This window comes from Neocloeon triangulifer, unplaced genomic scaffold (assembly GCF_031216515.1).
Source record: "Neocloeon triangulifer isolate White Clay Creek 2 clone unplaced genomic scaffold, ASM3121651v1 ptg000020l, whole genome shotgun sequence".
NCBI lineage: Eukaryota > Metazoa > Arthropoda > Insecta > Ephemeroptera > Baetidae > Neocloeon > Neocloeon triangulifer.
Window position 1 is genome coordinate 1,463,576 of NW_026775561.1, and position 22,485 is coordinate 1,486,060.

Below are 22,485 nucleotides of genomic sequence, written 5' to 3' on the forward strand. Positions count from 1 at the left end.
GCATTCCATTGACTTGATAATAATTTTAAACTGCGCCACTAGGTGGCACCACGAGATATAGAGCGAGCAAAATATGGGGGAGCGGAATCGAGCATCGAGCGGAGGGGTAAAAAAGTGCCTCCTTCCCCTACCGCGACAGCTTTCACCAAAACAATTCACTGAATGATTATGATACTGAATCCATGGACCTAATAATCTGGTAAATCAATCAATGACTGAATCCCACTCTCCTTGCAACAAGTCCAGACAAGTCGGAGAGCAGAAAAGACAGAAATGTGCAGTTTTTCATCGCAAAGAAATCCGACGCCAAGCCGGACATCTTGTGGCTTTTCTGCCCACGAGAATCCGTAGTGCGTGTTGGCTTTTTTGAGCTGAATTTCGTCGGCAATCCTTTTCGGCTGTCAACGCAACGGCGTCATTATTTTACGAGTGAGAAAAAATCTTGGTTTAATCAGTCATTCGGCCTCTGAATCGCGCACTAAACGCGGAAAAAAACGGATCTTTTTCGTACCGCAGTCGCGTCGGGAGTTTTTTGTAATTGTTTTTGTCACTACCTTTTTTTCTGTAAAGATTTTTTTCTTTGTGAAAATTTTATGTTTTTCACGGTTCAATTCGGGATTTAATGGTTTAATTGAATTGAAAATTTGTTTAAAACTCTGCGGCGTTGTTCACATGATGTGCACTGCAATTTCGATTTTGTTATCCTTATCGGCGTAATTAAAACTTCGAGCTGACTCATTGTTTTGTTTCAGGAGCCGTGAAACACGAAATTTCTGTCGTCATTTCTGAACAAAGAACGAGCTTTTTCTCGCCCGGACACGTCCTGAGGTCAGTCGAGTGCCTCCGAACAGGATTTTCTTCATCATCAGCCCCCTGCGCTAAGGAGTGTGTAATCTTTAGATCATGATTTTTTAGTCCTAACATTTTTCAGGTATGATACATTTTCCAATTTCCACGTGCGGGGGTGTTTTTACCCCTTCATCATCAGCGCTAATTTTGACAATTTAAAAAGAAATTCATTAAATTTTAAATTCACTCGTAATAATTGATATTTGAACTCTAGTGAAGTTGGCGATATCGCTAGCTTTTTTTAATAATTTTTTAAAATGGGTGAAGTTAGCGATATCGCCAACAATTTGATCAAAAAAAGCAACACTTCCGCTTTGTCAAATGCGTTTTATTGTGTCCCTAATGCAATCAAAAACAGTGAGAAACGCGGGGAACGTGTGGCAAGAGCGAAAATATCACGAAAAATTGGTTTTTCACGATTTTCACCCCATTAGCACCGTTTTGCCGCTTTCTAACCCACCCCTCCCGACGCCCTGGTCGAAGGGTTAATCAAAAACAACCACAAGGTCGCGGCAAAACGGTGCCTTCTAATTTAATTTTCCATCCGAAGATTTTTTTCCCATGCAAAGTACACTAAAAAATCGGTTTTTCATGATTTTCACCCCCTTATTGGGGAAGTGGTAAAATATGGCCCGAATTTCTCACAAAATTTGAATTGTAGAAATTTTGTAATTATCTGCTGCTTGTGCTAAAAATTATAAAACAATAATAAAAAAAATCAAGAACAATTGAAACAAAATATAATAATATTTACGCGAATGGAAAATTAATAAAATAATTTTTTATTTACAAATACAAGTGCCTGAAATTTATATTTATAGAAAACCAAAAGTAAATTTATTCTAATTGTAAAAATAAAAACTAGTGGTTGTCTGTGATTGACTCTTTGACCAGGGCGCTGGGTAGGGTGGGTAAGAAAGCGGCAAAGGCGGACAGTTGTCTCAAAGTTGGTTTATGTGTTCGGCACAAAATCAAAAGGACGTGGCATTTTGAGTTTCAATAGATTTGTAAGTCCAAAATCAAAAATGGGTGTGGTAGTTGATTTTTTTTTGCTTATATTTTATATAAACCCAACTTTTTAAGTTTATTTTTTTACCACTAGCTGACTCTGATTGTTTAAAGGGAACTTTGATTGAAAATGAATGCTATTTTAAATTAAAAAAGTTTAATTTCATTTCATCCGCGATGCCCCTAATTTCATTTTATCCGAAAATTTTTAAAAATTATTTGTCCTAAGTCCTAAACTATTTGTCATGTCATAAAATATTTTTGCAATTGCCGTACATGCATTTTCCACAATTATTTTAGTTTCTATAATTTGACTTAAATTATCTTTACATATTCAGATCAAAGATAAACAATGCAAAACATGTGAAAATTTTGATTTAATTTTAAAACTTTGTAATAGAAATCATAAAAATATTTGTTATTTAACTTTAAATTAAAATTTTACTTCCACTTGTATAAAATATAATATAAATAAAGACGAAAGATAATTCGCCCACAACATGAAAATGAAATATTCAGTTCTTCGTTAAATTTTACGTTCTGAATTTTCAAAAATTTTTTTAGATAAAATCCTTTGACCGCATTAAGAAAGGATTTCATTAAATGTTACGAGAACAAAAGTGCAATCGAATTAATAATGAAAAGGATGCACAATAAATGCTGATTATGAGAGTGATAAAAATTATTGACATATACAAAGAGCATAGAAGGCGTTAAAAAAAAATTTCCAATAATGGCTATACAGCCATTAAGTGATTTTTGTTGTTCATCCCCAGCTGGTTAAAGCTTAACATAGATTGTAATCCTTTCTGTGTCATGCCAATCGACATTGGTGTTGTTGGACTTGTTGGATTTACATACTGTACATATTCTCTTCAAGTTTATCCAAAAATCAAAACAATAATAAATGTAATTTTAAAAATAATTAACTTCATTGTACTCTGCTAACTTGACTGGGATTTATCTCAGACGGACCAGTTACTGCAGACCCATTGGCAAATCGACAAAAATGAATCATCCATCATCGTCGCTAATTAGGAGGCACCATTTTTTGGGTCTGTTTTTAAATTGCATGAAAATGATTTTAAAAAATGTGCAATATAATGGCGTATTTATTTGGGGATTTAGACTTGGTCAAAGGTCGGGCGAGCACGCGGGATCTGGTCGGAGCGGCGAAAGTCCTGCAAACCGTGAGACTGAACCTGGTGCCCTTGCAGGAGCTGGCCATGCGCACCGTCATCTCCAACTTGCCCAAACTGGACCCTGATTCCATCAACAACCTTCGTAACGCAACACTTTTGGCTATTTGCATAGTTCAACTCACGATTCATGTTTTGCAGCGAACTCTTTAAAAACTGCAATCCTCGAGGCCATAACAGAGTTGATTCCCAGGAAAGTCGAAGTCAGATTAAGTGATTTGCCCCCCCTTATTGGCCTTGACCTCGCTCCAGACAGTTCTTGCATCATCCAGGTACAAAACTATTTTCATCTGCTTTGTTGAGAGAAAAATATTTAAATTTAAAGCAGTATTTTGAACTTAAAATACATTTGTTGCTAAAAATTTAGAGTCCGTAAATAATTTCATCCTTTTCTTTCATAAGAAGCATCAATATAAGAAATTTTATTTTTTAAATCTTTTTTGCAGAAAATGTTCATTGGCTTCACTCTTGAGGAGAGAAACTCACTCCAGCCTGATCTCAGCACACTCAAACAGCTCATAACCTCAGATCTGCAAAAATTTGATTTCAATGTGGTTGAACAAGATCTGACCGTCCTCAGCGAAGATTCTGAGAAAATTTGGCAGTGCTTGGCCTCCTCAGCTCCCTACCTATGTAGCATTCGAGACCAAGGGTATCAGAAGCCAAGACCTGGATACCTGATTGTCCCGTACCTTACCAAGTTTTTCCATCTCTTGGACCAGCAGCTGACCACCTTTGAATTCTCCGATCGTATGATTATGCAAATTTATTTAACTATTTACTGATTAAAAATGAATACACAGGTGACATACAAGTGCTGAGTACAAGCTGCCCAAACCTGAAGAATATAATTTTGAGAAGGAACGGAGATTTGACTGAGAACGGACTGCGCTCGCTTGAAAATTTACCCCTGGAGCAAATTTCCATTGATTGCTTGGACCGCAGATATAACCCTAGAGATGTTGTCAACCCTCAAAAAGCATTTGAATTGCTGCCCAAGCTCCGATCCATCCGCAATTGGCACTGTAAGTAATTAAATTAATTTTTTATTGACTATTTATTTCTTATTAAACAACTAATACGTCAAATATTTGGTCAAAAAATTTCCACCCACCTCTTGACTTCTTTTGAAATCAAAAAATTGTTTTATTATTTTATTAAATCTTAAATTATTCCCAACAAAATAATCCCACCAATAGTAAGAAACGTCTCCCTTTTTTTCAGATTCAAACTATGTACAGAATTATAACATTTGACATTGCATTTTACAATTTTACTGACCCTGTGCCATATTGATTTATTGATGAAGAGACGGATCCAATTAATGTTACAGATCCTGATCGCTTTGAACTGCCAAACTTGTCGATCCCGGAAAATCCTCAACAGCGATTCATGTTGGAAGAGGTGGCAGACATCATGGGCTCTTTGGAAAAGTAAGAAGTATTTCTTTTAACTTTTTTTTCAGTTCAATTAATTTTATTTTTCTCAACAAAAGTCATAACAATTTATTTTCTCATTTAAAAAATCTACTATTTTTCTGTATTTTTATTTGCCCGCAGCATTGGAAGTCACCTTAGTAAACTGAAGAGGGTGAACGGCAGTGGCAGTGGAAATAGACTGTCCCCAGAGATTTTGACTCAGCTTCCCCATTTGCAATCGATGCATGACCTTTTCCTCCCTGAGGACTATCTGGCCCTCGAACTGGTCGGCACCAAACTGGTTGAAGTTACAGTTTCGAACATTTTTAGTGAACACGTAGACCTGAGTCGTATTATAATGTTGTGTCCCAACCTGGAGAAGCTGCACCTGTTTGCTTACTTTAGTCTAGAAGACCAGCAGCACGTTGTCGAGCCTGCCAGGTTAAAGCTGAAGGATCTCAAGCTGAAAGCAAGTGTCTCCTCTGATGACGACGCTGAAGACCCTGGCATGATCTTCTGGGATCTGTTGCTGGCGCCGAACCTTGAGAAAGTCGGGCTTTTCGACTTCCTCTTCACCGAGCCGAGCGCCCTCCTCGACTCGGCCTCGCCATTCCTGCAAAGATTGACCTTCCTCAATACCAGGTTTGAGTTCAAGTGGCCCACAAAGGAGACCAAAGACAGAGATTTTCCACAAGCCCTGGACATTCACAACGAGCTGCTCTCGGGGCTCATCAGAAACTGCCCCCATTTGCAAAAAGTGCGATGCGAAATTTTTGCCAAAAAAGCTAACATGTATAGACAGGAACGTCATCACAAGTTGCTTTTGGCAGATGTGTCTCCTGAATGGTGTAGAATCCCTAAACAAAAATACATTTAAGATTTGAAAAATGATTAAGAGACATTTTTCTAAAGCTGTCTTCAATTAAATTTGTGAGAATTAATGGTCTTCCAATTTTCTTCCATGCCAAATAAACGATTTATATCACTGAACTGAATTTATAAACACAAATCAATATTGTGGAAATTTGTTTCTGGCGCACGGCAAAGTATGTTACTGTAGTTCCCTTTCTTCTTCAAAGTTTATTTGGATCATTTCGTAAATAAAGCAAGTCAACTGGTATCTATTGAGATGTTCTTGGTCGCTAAATATGACATTTTAATAATTTATCCTTAAGAGATGAAACAACCTAAAAATGCTGAATCTATAAAAGTAAATTAATCGATCTCCTTGTCCTTGGGATACATCAGTTTCTAAGAAAAAAATATAAGTTCAAGGTTGCATGTTTTATTTTGTGAGATTGTTAAACTGAAATAATTGTAGAAACAGAAGTACAAATTACTATTTAGTCGCCATTAGTTGATAAACGCACAAGACGGTTAAATGGTTATAAAGAGCAAAAGACAAATTAAGAGTTTCCGCATCTTGAGTCCGAAATTGAAAATCACGGTGTCCATCAGAATAATTCATTTCATGGATTTGGTTTTTTTTAGTGAACATTTAATAGTGAACATGACCTCTTATTTTTATAGAACAAATTGATATCAATACAAGATAACAAATATCCATTTTAAAATAATTTTTAATTTTCACACAATTCATCTTTTGTCGTGCAATTTTCACTTACATTTGCCAAGAGAAAGACAATGTAAAAATGCAAATAAAGTAATGAAGAAATTTTGCTAAAAATTAAATTTTCCCTGGCCAAGTTGCGGCCCATCCACAGAATATGTTATTTTGGGGGTCGTAGCTGCAGTTGGCGAGAAGAGGAAGGAGGTTGCCGATCAGGAGGGTGTGAAGCCGAGCCGTTCTTGGGCGAGCGCGGCTCCAGCTTCTTCCACTCCCACTTGCAAACACACAACCTTCTCATTTCATTCATTCGTGTGTGCGCGGCCACCTTATTTTTTCTGTTCCATCTGCGGCGGCCAAAGAACAATGGCAAAAAGCATTCTTTTCATTGCTCATCAACAAAGTTTTGGTTACTGTTTACGTTTTTCAATTTCAATAGGATAAATTGATAAAAAAAAATCTTCAGCCTAAAAAAAATCAGAGAGTTTTTGACCACCGCATCGTAAAAAGTTTTTTTAGAGCGCTCAGTCAAATCATAAATTTCGTTTCATTACAAAATGAAAATATAAAAAAATTATAAGAGCTGTAAATTTAAAAAAAAAAATGCAAAATGTTCAGTAATGATTTGTGGTATAAGAAGGTGAATAAAATTCTAAATAAATGACATGTTTTCTTTTATGCTTCTCTTAAATAATAATTATAGTTTATTATTGCAAATGAAAAATTGCACCAGCGAGTGCCGCAACTCTTAAAATCACAAACATATCTATGACATTATTTGCACTCGCTTTTTTAGCTCTCACACTTATCAAATTTTGCTCAGAAAAAATGATATACAAATTAGGTTTCAATATGATTTCGGCCCATAGGCAAGCACAATAAACTTATTTAACCAACAATTTTGGAGGCACCGACAAAAATAGGGTCATTTTATATGGAGTGGTTGCCCTAGGTTTTACAGCGACTTAAAAAAACGATTTTAGGCTCAAAATTAATTATTAAAAATGGTGTGCTTGACAACCGTGTGACCTTGCGATAGGTGTTCCACACAGTAACGCTCTTTGCATATGCAATAGTTGGCCTTGACGCATTCGTAGCAGAAATTTGAATGTATGCAGGCGTGCAAAATTGTCCTGATGTTTGGAATCGGACGCCCGTGGAGGCTGCAGGTCTGGCACTTGACCTCGCTTCGGGCAAGCAGGCAGGACAAGAGCATGCTGCGCAGGACTTCTTCAGGAACTTTAACGAGGGGTAAATGAGACAAAATATTTTAGGGTAACTTAAAGTGGGAATGAATACATAAAATAAGGCTTGACTATAGAAGTAGAAAAATGCAACTCACCTTCACCTAGATGAATGCCAGTGAAGGTTCTGTTGATCTCGAAGAGTTCGATCAGCTCTTGCTGGTTGAAGTGTTGCAGCACCTCCTCCACCTCACTCCATTTTTCTTCCTTCAGCCCTCCTTGACGAACCAGTTTCATCATTTTGGACAGGCTCTCGGCGTCGGCTTCAGAAAAGGTGACAAATTGCTATAACACAAAAAACCAAAATTCAGCAAGTTTCAATTATTAAATTAAGATTCATCTGCATAGCTTGTAAATAATAATTAGAAGACAACGTACCTGATCGGCAAGCAGAGACCACCCCTCAGGCAGACTGTAAGCAAAATTCATCAGCATAAGTTTCGATCTAGGTTTGATAGGTTCAAAGTGTTAAAACAAAACAAGAAGAGAAATTGCTTAAGTAAAAAGGTTGCAGCTCCAATTGCATAAGCAAAACTGGCCAAATGTGAAGGCAACTCTCCAAGGGACGTTTTTTTTTTTTTTTTTTTAAATAAAATAAAACTCTTTATATATCTTTGCGTTACTTTTCGTCAGTTTCGTCCTGGCTCACTTGCTCGGCGTTGCATTGCACACAGCGATCCACTCCTCCGCAACTGGGGCAGAGGCTGCAGTGGCCACATCCTCTTCTGTGAAACGCCGGGCGAAAACACCGTTGGCAAAGCTGCCGCTGGCAAAGAGGAACGCCACGGGCACCCAGCCTCCGAATCATAATGCTTGCCAAACAGACCCCTGAAATCAGAAGAAAAAATTTATCAACGTGCTTTGCATGCAATAGAGGCAAAATGTAAAACTTACACTCCATTTGGAAGAGAACAACATCACCGTTGAAAAGCAATGAGTGGACCAGGTCAACGTATGAAATATCCCTGAGGTCAATCGTCAAAAAGGCCTCCTTGGTGCCTACAGCGAACATCAAATCCTGGAATATAAGCGGATTAATTGCTGTGTTTCACGTTTCACAAAAGGAAGATGTGTTTTTACCAGCTCGGGACTGTAATCATAACGAAGAGCGTCCTCCTGTTGGAAAAATAGAAAGTTAAGCTTGTTTGTTGTCAATTTTAAATTAGAGATCATTCAGTAAAATGCTGAAATACTTTAAAAACCGTACCAATTTGCTGTTCGTACGCGATAAAAAGTGAATGGGTCGTTTGTGAAAACAAATATATAAGAAAAGACAAAACTATTATTATTTAAATTGGTAAAAACACGCTAATAAATTTGAAGGAAAAAATATCTCAAGTAAGCTGAGTATAGATAGTGTGTTATGCTCTTTCAAGAAACTAAATTCTGAGTGTTTTAAGTATCTTTTTAGGCTCTGTGCATCATCAAATTACAAATTTTGAGAGCCAGTTTCAATGGAGCAGAAAAAGGGTATTCATCAATTTTGCTTAAAATCGCCACAGTTTGATTTGCCAATAATATTCTGAGGCCGGACTTCATTCAAGAAAGAAGTGCGCGCAAGTTTTTTGCAGTTCTGCTACAACGAATACCAAACTCAACAAAGAGAAAGAGCCAAAAAATTGTGTTTTATGTGTGAGATAATTAATATTAATTAATTAATTTATTATAATTATTACTTTCAAACTATATAACAACCTTAAGGGCATCACAGATATTATCTATTTAGAAAAAAGATTTCTTTTGACCACAATTGGTCCGCGAGAGCGCAATTCCGAGTCGCACTGAAAGGTTCATATATGTATGTCTCAAGTTCCAACATTGTAAATAGCTCAATGTGCTTCGGCAACTTGGTAAGAGAGAAATTTTGCAGCCGCAAATCGAGAATAACATAATATCTGAATTATTATTTTCTAAATTCAATTGGACTGTTCGCACTGTTGCATAAAATCATGCAGCAGTGGAATAAAAGCTCGGATGCAATCAATCAACACATTAAAACCAACAATTAACAAACTGAATCTCAAGGTTATTATTGTTCACTAATCTGTTTTAATCAAAGTTTTTTTTTTAAATTTCTACACCAATTTGATAAGAGACAAATAATAAAAAAATCGCACTCGTAATTTAATTGCAAGAAACATAAACAAAAGTTTGCCTGGCGAGCGCAGGCTGGAAAATGAACTTGAAGCTCTAAATATTTTCAGTGCGCAGGAATTAATTTTGGCATGTGGAGCGGAATTGCTGATTGAACGAAAATGTATAGGCGCGCTTTGAAAAATCAAATTACCTCAGGTTGTGTTTGCCTTTCAGGTCCATCACAGTCCGCCATCGCCTTTTTCGGGGTCACACTGGAGTCGGAGACGCCGATTGGTCTGAAATGAAAATCAATAATCGCGTGGTCAGTTTGCTTGCTCGTGCATTTGGCAAAAATTAGTTTTAAAATGAACACTGCCAATAACGTATGAGAATTCAAATAATTAAAATTCAAAATTTTTAATTTGCGTGCGAACGACCGCGTCGTCTTTACGGCACATTTCAAAGCAAATGCATGAAATTTCCAAACAAATTGAGCAGAAACTGCTTGGAATAAGTTTTAATTTTCAAGCGACCATCCCCACAGAAAATGCGTGTATTGGGGCTAAAAAAAACCCTGTTTTGAACAACGTGAATCGAAGGTGTTTGCAGAGAATGCCAGAGAAAAAACAATCCGATTTGAGCCAAATTAATCAGCCCACAAGCAAGATAAAATCTGGTGCGTCTTATTTTTGTAGATCTAAAAAGGATTATTTTAAATAAATTGTACTAATACAATAGTGAATGCGGTGGCCAATTTAATTATCCAACTTTTGTCAAAATTTCCTCTCCTTCATGTTTTGTCTGCCAAAGTCGGAACGCCTCGCACCGTCTCGGGCCGCCTCCGAGTGAATTGGGCAACGGTGGAAGCCCCAGACCGCCTCGCACCGTCTCGTGCTTCCTCCGTAAATTATGTAAACATTATTGTAAACTGTAATTAATTGAATGGCATATTTAAATCATGAATTTTTAAAAAAAAATTTAATTTTTGTTGGAAAAAAAACAAATTTTTAAATGAAAAAATTTATAGAAGCTAATAATTTATATTATTAATTTTTATGTTTTATTTGTGGGTAATTAAAATTTAAAAAAAAAAAAAATTATTTTTTTTGAAGGGGGGTTTTTTTATTTTTTTTTTTACGATTTGCCTCAGTAATAAGTTAAGTGTTAAGTTAGTATTTTAAATAATAATCAAACAAAAATAGCTTTTTATTTTACTTTTAATTAAATTTAATTTCAATTTAAATTGAGTGAGTGAATTAAGGTTGAATTTTAAAATTAAATTTTAGATTTTTTTCAAAAGGTTCATTTAGTCAGGGTTAATAAAATGGGGTTTAATTAATTGTTGTATTTAATAAAATAAATTTATTAAAATTAGCGTATTTTGTAATACGCATCGGAGAACGCCTCCAAACGACTACTACCGCCTAGCACCGTCTTGGGCTGCCTCCGAGTGAATTGGGCATCGGAGAACGCCTCGGAAGTTGTACTGTATAATATTGCTTTAATTTCTAGCACATTAAAGGGTTTTATTTCCAATTTTTAAATTCGCTCTGTCTCGGAGCGCCGAGGGCTGCCACGGAACATTCAAGAAACAATATTATTATACTTACAATAAAAAGGATATAAAAAATTGTGAATTTTGATTTTCTTAACTTTTAATTTTCTGATAAATACAGCGGCATTGCGTTGTATAGGAGGTTGCGTCATTTCTGCCTCGTTTTTTTTTAATATTCCGCCGAGGGCTTCCTCGGGCCGCCGGGCACTGTCTCGAGGCTGACTAAAATTTTATTAAACCAACCTAATATCAATTAAATTGCCATTTTAAAATCAAAATGAATTAACAATTAAGAATAATGATCAATAAAGACTTTATCTTTATAAATGAACCATTAATAACGATGTAATTTAACTTTTTTATCGTAGTCCAACGTATAAACCCAACTAATTTAACCCACAATTTAAGTTTTTAACCCTAAAAATAATATAAATTCAATAGATTTCCAAAGTAATCCTGTCGCGTGATTTTGTAAAGAATTTGTCTCGTTAAGGTCACAGTCGGACTCGCAACCTCGCAAGTCGAGAATGTGAGAACATTTGTGATTGACGCTTCGATATCTGTGATGTGAATTGGCTGGAAGCACTGAATTTTTCTCGCTCAGGCGGACTTAATTGCGGCAAGTTTTTGTAGCCGAGAGTCGCAATCCACCCTTGTTAGAGACTCTTTGTATTAATGTGGCAGATCCGCGCGCCGGCAGCCAAAACCAGCGAACGTGTACATTGTCTTTTTGCCAAGCAGCCAAATCCAGCCAAAATGTTGCGTTCGTGAGAATCGTTCCTACTTCTTGCAGTGAAATACGGTTTTTTTTCTATAGATAAAGAGGAAAAAAATAATATAAAAGACGTAACAATCGTGAATTGGTTAATTTAAAATATACATTTAAGTTATGCTCAATAACACTAAGGCAATTCCCTACCAGTTTTAAAGTGTGATTATATAATTTTTTTAGTCGCCTCCCAAAAAAGATTCCAAGTTTAACGTAAAAAATCAAAATCTTCATATTATGAAAAAAGGTAAATTAATTTATTTATTAATTTCATTAGTATTACCTTTTTTACTTTTAACTTCAAAATTTTACATAATTTTATGCAGGAAATAATTTAAATGTTCAAAAGACAAAAATTTTTTCTTTCAATATATGTGTACATAAATTTTTATTTTTAATTGGATTGAATCGCTATAATATAAATTTTCATTACCTCATCTTTGTAGAGGTGCGGTGCTTTATTATCCAACTATTGATTAATTCAATTGTTTTCCTCCCAGCAATTAAATTATTTTGTCACATTTTTTTTATTTGAAATGTTTGGAAACTTGAAAAACACAACAAAAATAATTTATTTCAAATAATTATAATTTGAAAATATTATTTATTTAAAAAAAAAAACATGAAAATATAAACGTTTTAATTTTTTTCTTCTGATTTGTAGATTTAATTTTTTTGTCTGCGTTCTCAAGTAAGTTTGTGGCAGTTCCACAGCACCAGCAACAACACCAAATTCATATACACAACAATACAGTCTACCACATGGCCGTCCGCCACAGCCCGCTCCGCTAGCTTGCAGTTCAGGGTCCTGCCGCCGACATGACGATAGAAGACCGAGCTGTGATGGATCAAGCCCGTGTGTGGCCACACACTTTTCCCACAAGTTTTTTAACCATTGAAGAAAAGTTTAATTGATTAATGATAATAATACTTTTTTAATGATATTGACGTAATTTGCCGCGAAAATTATATTCCAATCGTGCGAGCGAAGGAAAAAAGGTTCGCGCGAAGTTCTTTGTTCAGCAAAGTTCGTTTGTATAGGCAATCATGGACAAACTGCCTTAACTGCCCAATCGAACTGCGCTGAGACGGTGACGAGAAGAGCGAGTTGAACGCGCGAGCAGCGACTTGGGCGAGAAACGCAAAATTGCCATCATATTTGAACGCCTTTCTGCAACATTTCGATCGTAAAAGGTGAAGTGAAGAAAACGCGTCAAAAGCGTGCGGAATTTGTTGCCAAAGTCAAACGCAAAATAATTGCGCCGAGACCGCAGCGATAAATTGGGAAAAAATTCCAAAGCAAAGTGCGCGGCCTGAGGATATAATGAGAGGTTCGGTTTCAGGATCTTTCAAAATTAAATAAATATTGCGGTTGATCTCGACTCAAAAATTTAATAATTTCACAGGTGTTGTTTGCTAAATCTTTCAAAGTTCAGCAAACGAAGTATGAAATATGTGAAATAGAAAATTTTTGGCGCGCAATTAAAAAAAAGCAGGTTTTTGTACTTGCAAAGTCTGAAGCGTGCGGTCTTGGGCGCGCTCGGTCTCAAAGTCAGAGACGCGGACGGACGCAGAGCAGCAAAACTCTGAAACAATAAAAAATGAAGCACGTGATCGCAATAAATGATGCAAAATTTTGTCCTGCAAGATGTAAACGCATAAAAAAAATCGTTACGCGCGCATTTGGTTCAATCAAATATTTTCTAAATAGATGTTATTAAACTATTTTTCCGCAGGAATGTCGAAAAATTGCGACAAAAAAAATGGTAAAAAAAACGCCAGCTTATTTTTTTTTCGTAAATGCTAAAAACAATACGTAACAAATGTGAAGTGGAAAATGATGCAAAGAAATGCACAGCGCGCGGAATAAATAAAAGCGCAAATATAGGTAAAATTCCAGTCGCTCTGAGGAACTGACGCAAGCGGCTGGAATTTGTGAATCGGATGCAATTTTTTTTAAGACATTGCGCCTGTCTAGAATAAAATGCACTCTCAAAACGAATTGTCTGCGGGAAAATGGAATGAATCCATTAAAACTCTCATTTGGAGTCGTAGGCGCACATAACGTACCTTTTTCAGGTTAGGCGAGGAAGCCGCGCTGAATAAGGTCACGGCGCGCGCGGCCGCTGTGCTGGGTCGCTTGAGGGGCAAGAAGGACTCTGTGGTCTCTGGGCCGGGTTCGTCTCCAAATTGTCTAGGCTTTCAGAGCAGCCGACGTAGACGCTTATCGGTCTTGATCGAGGGCGAGCTACGTGGAGACTGGGACGAGGCGACGGACGGAAGCAGGAAGCAGCAGACTCGGCTCCTCCCCTCTGCACAGGCGTAGCGTGCATATGTCGCGCCTATCGCAGTGAACCATTTCAAGGGGCGCGACATATACAAACAACCCCCTTCCCCCGTACATTGGTGGTAGGTCACGTCTTTTGGCGTGCTATAGAGGTTTCCGAGGAAATCGGTTTGCTTAAAAAATTACATCGCCACACCCAGTATTGAATGCGCGACGTAAAACCACTATTGAAGGCGCGACGTAATACTTTTACGCATGCAGTGATGAAATAAAATGGAAAGAAGTGGAGGAAGCATATATGGAATAAAAAATAGCGGGTTTATTGAACGAACGTTTAACGAAACAAAAAGCGCCTGATCAAGGCATGCGTGACTTCACCAAAGCTTCATCAAATTATTGACGTTTCTAAATTGAAAGCGGCGACTGAGCTGCAATATAACACTTTTTGCTGCAAATGGAATATACTAAATAAAGATTTCATGTCAGTGAGTTACGCGGGTTTCAGTTTTAAGATAAATACAAAAAGATAATTGACGGCTGTTAGCCGTTTACATACATATATCTCGATAAAAAAAAAAAAAAAAAAAATAACGGTCGGTCTTGCTTCAGCAGGTTCCGTAAAGCGGTGCTAAAAAACATGACGGCAATTTCAAAAGTACATTAATTTAAATGAAATATTGAACTGTTTAATAAAATATTGTTTTTTTATAGGCGGTGCCCTACACCAGTGCGCCGCTGGCATGCACCTCTGGCCAGTGGACACATGATCGTACTGGACCAGGTGCTCAGAGGTATGTATGAGAAATATAAAAAAGCGTAAAATGTCCATACAAAAGCTGCTATTGATTTTCAGATTTAATGTTGACTTGATTTGTGGGTTGTCAGTGAAGTGCGACGTTGGCTTGCACGTAAATCCGCGGTACGATGAAATGCGATTGGTGCGCAATACGCGGCACAATGAACGCTGGGGCGAAGAAGAATCTGTGGTGCCTTTCAAGTTGCCCCTAAAAAGAGGGCAGCCCTTTTACATGTACATTTTTGTAGCCGAATCAAAGTTTCTTATTGCTATTGACGTTTGTCATGTGTGCTCATATCAGGTAAATTTATTCTACTCTACAAGAAAAATACTAATGTTTGTAAAATATTTTTTGCACTTTCAAATGCCTCCGATTTGAATTAGTGGGATACACGTTGAAGGGGACATAAAAATGTTTCAACCGGAGCATCGCCGGAATTTGACTGGATACCCGATGCCTTCCTGTGCAATAGCAGCAGCATCTTTGCCCATTCCTACAAGATCGTGTCCTGCTAATCTAAGAACATTTTGCAGCCACATAGTAGGACCGGTAAGTCAACTTTTTTTTTTCAAATTTGATATAATTATTAAATATGAACTTACAGATAGAGATTCGTTTTATGCTCTCTTTATAAATCAGGATTGTATTAAATTTTCATAATTTACCGCCAGCAAACTGTAAATTTAGACCTTGAATGTTTTATACCCATACTTTGATAACTGTTTGGATAGGGCACTCCATTTTTGGGGGACATCCCCGAGGGCCTTGCAATAGGACATCGGGTGGAGGTCAAGGGAAAAGTAAAAGTACTGCCGCACTCGTAAGCTTTTTTCCAGATTCAAATTCTGCGTATTGAAGATTTAAATTAATTAAAGACGGTGCGGCCACAACCTCCGATAATTTTGCACATAAATCCAAGATTTAAGGAGGCACATATCATAGTACGAAATGCATTGCTCAAAGGTTTGTGGGGCAACGAAGAAAGAAGTGGAGGGTGTCCCTTGAAGCCAGGTCAGCCCTTTCATTTGGTGATACGCTGCGAGTCGAAGCAATTTAATATTGCAATCAATGGAATTGCTTTTGCGACTTTTAAATACAGGCAATTTTAGTGGAAGGTGATGTCAAAGTATCAGACATTCGGTGACTAAACGCTGTGCTCTCAGTTAGTGTTTTAATTTTTCTACAAAGAAAGAACTGATCCGGCCATATGTTGATTAATTTTATGTCAACAAGAAAATTGTCCAATATTCTTCATTAACAGGCAACACTTAAATTTCTCATGAGAAAACGAAAATGTGTCCCTTTACTAATTAAAGCAATTAAAGGTGATTTAAATTGATATAACAGTTTTTATCTGTCTCTCTCAATGCTGTATATTTAAAAAATAGTTTGCCACATGATAAAACCACAGCAAATTGTTAGCACAAACATCAGCATATCACTGGCTGAACTCTGAAATAAATTATTTGGATTGTTATTTCGAAATGACTGTAGTCCACTCCACTCTGCTCACACAGCATATCAACAGACCATATAAGAAATCTGAACAAAAATAGTTTTACATAAAATCTTGTTCCCTGCACATAAAGTTTTATTTATGATGGGCTGTAGGTAATTACTTCTGTATAAGAAAAGTAAGTCTAAACTATAAAAAAAAATGTATTTCTTGCTCAGAAGAAAGTAGTGTCATGAATAATGCCCGTATTATTGTCTTTAAAAACAAAGGATTGCTGCGATTACTGCACAATATAAAATCTTTCAAATTAAGATTTGGATGGTAAAAAGAGGTGATCAATTAAGATTTGTATTAAATAGTTATATAAACTTAACTGCACAATATTTTCACCAAACACTAGACAACTATAAAGCGGAGAAATAGATATAAAGGATTGGTGCAGATATTGCAGAAGTATTTAAAGTGAGTTGTACACATTGTCAAGTGTTTTTGATGTATTAGGGCAAGATGTTCTATAAGTTAGGCTTGCAATATTTCATAAATTAATATGTAATTAAAAAAAGCAAACCTCAACACTTCTGCTGTGCAAAAGATAATATAAATAATCTTAACTGAACACCTCCATGGGCTCAAATTGATCAAAACGTCAAACAAACATTCACCAAAATTTAATTTGGTGTGACAAAAATTGTAAAGCCTAATATATATATTGAAATTTAATTAGTGAAAATAATTTAAAGGTGGGCACTCACTCAATTATTATTTTGATTCATTGCAATTTAGTTGCTTTAAAGGCTTATGATTGCAGCCCTGAAGCTGAAAGAAATTCTTGACCATTCCGATCGCCAAAGTTCTATTGGTGTGGGATTTACACAGCGAAAACAAAACTCAGCAAAACGCAGAACACAATACATCCCAATTATTTGTGAGCAAATGGGCCAAATTGAATTTGAAGTAAAAAAAATTACTTAACCAGCAGGAAACCATGTACATTTGCCACAAACTTTTCAAAGTTCTCACGGAATTTCAGTGTATTTGTTCTGTCAGGTGCAAGGGTCAGGTCAGCAGTTAGCTCAGCAAAAGCTTTTGTCAATCTTTGTCTGGCGACGTCCTCTGTCTGAACAGAGAGAATTTCGTCGACAAGCTGGTGGTAGGATTGCTGAAAAAAAGTAATTATAATTGAGGACAAATTCACAAGTGAATAACAATGGCACCAACCTGGAAACAGCAGATCAGGGAGAAAAGGCACTTGCTGGCATTCATAAGGCAGTCTGAATTGATCTGACATGTGATGATAAGGTGGAACATTTGCTGAGAATAAAATTCTAGGTAAATACTCTATGACATAGAAGAGCAGGGAGCTTACTTTTAGGAAGTTATGCATGCAGTTTGCAAAATTTGTGTTTCCCAGTTCAGGGTGAGCAGCTAAGTGCATCGACATGGATCCAATGAAGTCGCAACAATGTGAGCACACTTCAGCACCAAAAGCAGTCAGTCCTAAGTTGATAGCTGACATGATAGGCACCATCAAATTGTCAGATACTGTTGCCATTTTCTCAGGATAAGCCTCCGCAGTAAATGTCACCATTGCATAAAATTTCAAACAGAACTGAGGGAACTGTAGTAAGTCTGTCGTCAAAAGTGGTGCGATGACTTCGGTGCCAAATATGCAAATGTCAACTGCTTTGACTGTTTCAGCCGACTCCTCTAGTAAAGTTACGCAATTAAGGAAAAAAAAAGCTACAACTATCTCTTGGTACCTGCTGTAAATTTCTCCAGGAAGTTTTTAGATGCAATGGATGTAAGAAGTTCAAGGATTAGAAGTAGATCCCTGCAAGAATCTTCCTCAGTTAGGACATGACTGGCACTTTTTCTCCCAATGTTTTCTCTTGCGTATACTTGCATGACGTTCAAGAACACCTTATATAAAAACTGGACATTTTGACTGTCCTGCATTTGACAAAAAGTAAAGATTTTTTTTTGTTAGAGTAATAATAATTAAAATAATAAAAAGACATCTCACCTCTTCAAGGCACCAAAGGGTTCTCTTTGCAGATTCAGTTAAGAACTCGAGTATGAGCTCCACCAGCAAACTGTAATTGCTGTAAAAACTCAGCAGATCAGGCAATCTTCCAATGATGGGGTTCAAAATTTGTAAAATGCACCCAGCCGAGGAACTACTGCTTGACTGAATTGCACCTACAAATTAAAACATCGTTCAATAGGATATGAGACAATTGAGACAGAAGTGGAAAAGCTACCTATCAGACATTCCAAAAGGTCAATGAGCTCCAATCTAACAGCCTCTTCATGGCACCCTTTCTTGAAATTTTTGCTCGACATCATCTCATTGGCTCTATCCACAAATGGAGATAATATCTAAAGATGGATAATAAGAACTTGAATCATAAATTTAATTGGTATTTTCTCGTCTCACTTGTTGCAGATATTCAAGGCGCTTTGTTTGGTTAGGCTCTCCTGCTGCGGCCAATGTCACACCTCTTGTTAACTCTCTTTTGGCTGGCTGGCACCTCGGTGCAATGTGTAGGAATCTATATGAGGATAGATATTTAGTTACTTTGAGCCATTCCTGGAATTTGCAATTATACCTGGCAACAGTAAGAATTCCCGAGCAGGAAAGAATTTTCGCAGCTTTCTTTGGCTTGTCTACAAGAGTAAGTAACAAATTTGCAGAGTCCTTTGCAAGTGAAGTCTCATTTGGGCATAGTCTCAAATTTGCTTCAACCTTTTCCAAAAGTTGATTCATGACCCAAGAGGGAATAGTAGATTCGCTCGAGATAAAAGCAGCTTCAAGCGCTGGACTGACCTGAAAATTTGTCGAGCCAAAAAATAATAAGTCAGCAACTTTTTTGTGCTGCATACCTCATTGTAAAGCGCATCGACGGGCAAAAGATACGACTTTGCCCAATGCGATAGGAACCAAACAATTGTTGAGCCTAGCTCTGGGCTCATCACCGAGACCATCTTGGCCTCCAGTGCTTGCGTTTCAACCTCACATAAGCGTAACACAGCAGAGATGACTCTGAAATTAAAAATTAATTGAAAATTTCTTAAGACAATCAGTAAAATACCTGACAATCCCATCAAGCGATTCAACAGGAACTTGTAGCTGAGAGGGTGTCATGCCTTTAGTTGTTAATAATTTTATGTTTGCTTGCACGTCACTGTTCTGTGACTGTTGCACAGTATAAGTCATCAGATCTGAAGGAATTAAAGCTTGTTCTCCTTCACTCTCCTGTGCCACTAGGTGACCTAAAATTGAAAGTTTACGAGGAATTTCAAAATTTCAATATTTTAAATGAGGAATCACCTGTAACAAGAAGCAGCCAATGCAGATCTTCAAACAAATTGACTGTCTGAGCCGAGTCAGAAATGGTGTAGGACTGTGAAAAAACTTTCTGTAGCTGGCTTTTGAGTTGTTCCGTTCTCTCCTCAATAAGTTTAGCAACCAGAGGTAGACTGTGTTCTAAAACTTGTCTGCCAAAAATTCCTATGATAATCAGCTGCTCTTTGAAACGAACGCGGTCAGGCTCGTCAGTTTCAAATATTTCCTCTTCATTGTGCTCAGGTCCACCCTAAAAAAAAGTGTTAACAGAGAAATTTCCAACGTTGAAAGAGCTAACCTGGCCTCGGGATCCTTCAGGTGGAGCCAAATGGCAACACAGATAAGTGTTGAAAATGTGTATTGCATGTTGTTTGATGAAGCAAGGAGGATAAATGGGTGAGCACTGCAAAACCGACACCCATGCCTCCAGCAAATGCTCAAAAGCTTCTATGAACCTGCAATCTTCAGCAGAAACCTGCCCAAATCATAATTTTAGAGTCGGAGAGGGTAAAAATGTTATCAGAACTAACAGTTTCTTCATATGCAGCGCCTTCGGCAAAGTGGCAAGTGAGCTTTTGGAGCTCGATGATGAGTTGTGAAAATAATTCATTTGGTAACGTCACCAACAACGTTGGTGAGTAAAATGTAAGGAGTTTCCTGAAAATTTGTGCTGTGCCTAAAGCCTCGGTATTCAATACTTTTGTGCTTAAAATTTGTTGCATTAATTTAGAGCATTATAAATTAAGAATAAGCATACTTTTTTAGGAAGGATATCAGGTTTGAAATGTAGCACGAGATAAATCTCGACTTGACTTGAATATCAGTGACCACAGGTCCAGTCAATGAGGCCAGTTGGGCCAAGCAAGTTAGTGAGTAATGGCTCAGATCTGAATTTTCTCTAACTCTCCAGTGTATCTAAAGAAAATTTGTTTGATCAAAGTATTTATTTGCAATGTTCCACTGAAAATTACCTGAAAAAAGCAACCAATGAGTTTTTCGTCTACGATGATATCTTTCCAAGATGATATTAATCTCAAAGCTGGAGTTTGATCAGATTCATAAACGGTTTCAAAGATTCCAATTAGTCGCTTGGGCAGTAAAAATTTATTAAGAAAAATATTTATTACGAAATATGAAATATTAAAAAAAAGTAGTAGCTTAGAAAAGGATATGACTAGCAGATATGAATCCCCAGCAAAGGACTGAGCTTGTGATGGCCAAAAGACTTCTCAAAAGGCTGACGGACTGAGGATCACTCAATACAGTTTCAACTTTGATCAATTCCGAAATAGCTGCCACACAAAATTTAAATATCCTCTTGAGGTCAGATGCCTGATACATAAAAATTGTTAAATTGCTCACATCATAATTAACATAATATATCGTCAGCTTTGAGGACAAATGGCCACTTGCAACAATGTTTTGACAATAAACATTGTTGCAAATGACCATTTATTGTTGCATACCCAACGATATTTTTTCATTTTTATAAAGATTTAAATTCCAATTTATGAAATATTTGCAATGAAAATTTGTTCCACTTTGGAAGTATACATTGATAAAAAATATTAATTTCAATCACAATATGACAATCCAGTTGAAATATAATTTTTCATAAACTAGAATTTAATCTATAGAAAGTTATATTTGGCTCAAAGCATGTGAAATGTACCTCAAATTGTTTTTTAACTTTGAAGTGTGTTTCCCAAGTTAACCCAGCGTCACTTGATTTGACTGTAGTAGCATATTCTTGCATCAGAGCAGTGATGATACTGCACCCAAGATGTTTCTATAATAATATTTTTGTAGTAAAAAAATTATTCAAAATCATAAATGAGCCTACTTTAACTGTATCCCCATTCAAAATAAGGTTTTCTATTTCAGCGACTATACTACTTCGTTCAATTCCAAAGTCATCAACACTGCCCCTCTTGACCATAACTGCAATGACTTGAAGGATTCTCTCTCGGACGAATGAAGCTAGAGCCAGGTTGTTGAGCACATACTGAAGCAGGTACTGCCGCAGTGACAATATGTCAGATTCTTGCATCAAACTCCAGTCTCTAATAAGGGCCTCTTTGATAAGACCCGCTGCTTCAAACAAAACATAGTCCACACGAGATGTGTCTGGAAAATAATAAATAATATCAGTATTAATTCTAAAAAAATTTAATCTGTAATGATATTATATGTCAGTTTGTGGATTAGAAAGAATAAAATTTGAAACAATACCAATAATTAGAAAACAAACCTAAAATGTAGCGGCACAAAGCGTAGGGGGATTTTGTCTTCCTAAAATTTAAGAACACTTGCTCAGCGGATTGCCTCTGCTCCTTGTTGACGATATTTGGTGGTGCCTTTTCAGAACAAGAACAATAAAATTGTTATTGCACAGTACGTTAATCAATAATATGTAATTCAGAATGTTTGTATGAAATTTTATGAGAATTTTGCTGTTGTTGAAAAAAGATTGAAAACCGAGATTAAGGTTGATGACAATCCTCATCGTGCTTTGCTTAAGTTTCACAAAAAAGCAAAATGTGGGCCAAGATGGGGCATGGTCAGAGAGAGGGAAGAAAATTGGTGATAACTTTGTATTCTTTAAATAACACGAATTAATTTTGCAAACAGGTGTAAAATATTACTTTGCGAATATGAAAATCACGTTAAGCTCGGGAAAATACGAAATCAGTCGACTTACAAGAAGAATTTCTGAGGCAACCTCGAGTTCTCGTAATAATTGTTGTTCCGCCATGATGGTTTTACTCGTTACCGCTTTTTTTCAAATGCTTCTCATTCAGAAACGAATGACAACTGTACAAAAGTTTTCGCATTCGATCACATTAACACATTTCGAGAAAAATACGATTTTTAGTAATTTTAAATGCAAGAAAAAATTAAAATGTTCCATTTC

At 36.7% G+C, this 22,485-nt stretch overlaps 3 protein-coding genes and 1 long non-coding RNA gene across 8 annotated transcripts; 2 read left to right on the forward strand and 2 right to left on the reverse strand.

Moving 5' to 3' along the window:
• The first annotated feature begins 99 nt into the window (after nt 1-99).
• Nucleotides 100-5,636, forward strand: LOC132203949 (uncharacterized). Of its 5 annotated transcripts, none has more exons than XM_059632122.1 (9): nt 100-199; nt 753-885; nt 2,827-2,912; nt 2,986-3,141; nt 3,198-3,328; nt 3,503-3,806; nt 3,860-4,081; nt 4,390-4,489; nt 4,616-5,636. In XM_059632122.1, the coding sequence occupies exons 3-9, from the start codon at nt 2,867-2,869 to the stop codon at nt 5,349-5,351; spliced, it is 1,695 nt and encodes a 564-aa protein (XP_059488105.1). In that variant the 5' UTR covers nt 100-199; nt 753-885; nt 2,827-2,866; the 3' UTR covers nt 5,352-5,636. The 5 variants fall into 5 exon arrangements, with proteins under 5 accessions (XP_059488105.1, XP_059488106.1, XP_059488104.1 ...); XM_059632123.1 differs by lacking the exon at nt 100-199 and adding an exon at nt 208-534; XM_059632121.1 differs by lacking the exon at nt 100-199 and adding an exon at nt 208-429 and having other exon boundaries at nt 753-931.
• Nucleotides 5,637-5,778: 142 nt separating this feature from the next.
• On the reverse strand, nt 5,779-13,874 carry LOC132203863 (uncharacterized). Its single transcript, XM_059632012.1, has 9 exons — nt 13,756-13,874; nt 13,192-13,271; nt 9,573-9,657; nt 8,366-8,401; nt 8,180-8,303; nt 7,909-8,113; nt 7,664-7,697; nt 7,384-7,570; nt 5,779-7,280 (listed from the first exon to the last, which is right to left on the reverse strand). Exons 3-9 carry the CDS (start codon nt 9,612-9,614, stop codon nt 7,033-7,035), a joined length of 876 nt encoding a protein of 291 aa, XP_059487995.1. The 5' UTR covers nt 9,615-9,657; nt 13,192-13,271; nt 13,756-13,874; the 3' UTR covers nt 5,779-7,032.
• A 1,193-nt stretch (nt 13,875-15,067) lies between these two features.
• On the forward strand, nt 15,068-16,614 carry LOC132203864 (uncharacterized). Its single transcript, XR_009442470.1, has 3 exons — nt 15,068-15,318; nt 15,501-15,589; nt 15,645-16,614. It is a non-coding gene; the product is annotated as an uncharacterized LOC132203864 (long non-coding RNA).
• Nucleotides 16,615-17,120: 506 nt separating this feature from the next.
• LOC132203862 (exportin-4-like) lies at nt 17,121-22,362 on the reverse strand. The gene is made up of 20 exons (XM_059632011.1): nt 22,273-22,362; nt 21,823-21,928; nt 21,415-21,698; nt 21,244-21,360; nt 20,744-20,903; nt 20,543-20,667; nt 20,329-20,486; nt 20,102-20,276; nt 19,870-20,046; nt 19,557-19,821; nt 19,318-19,498; nt 19,109-19,268; nt 18,835-19,052; nt 18,663-18,777; nt 18,487-18,604; nt 18,249-18,424; nt 17,986-18,175; nt 17,592-17,932; nt 17,444-17,536; nt 17,121-17,384 (listed from the first exon to the last, which is right to left on the reverse strand). The coding sequence occupies exons 1-20, from the start codon at nt 22,324-22,326 to the stop codon at nt 17,190-17,192; spliced, it is 3,408 nt and encodes a 1,135-aa protein (XP_059487994.1). The 5' UTR covers nt 22,327-22,362; the 3' UTR covers nt 17,121-17,189.
• Between the last annotated feature and the right edge of the window lie 123 nt (nt 22,363-22,485).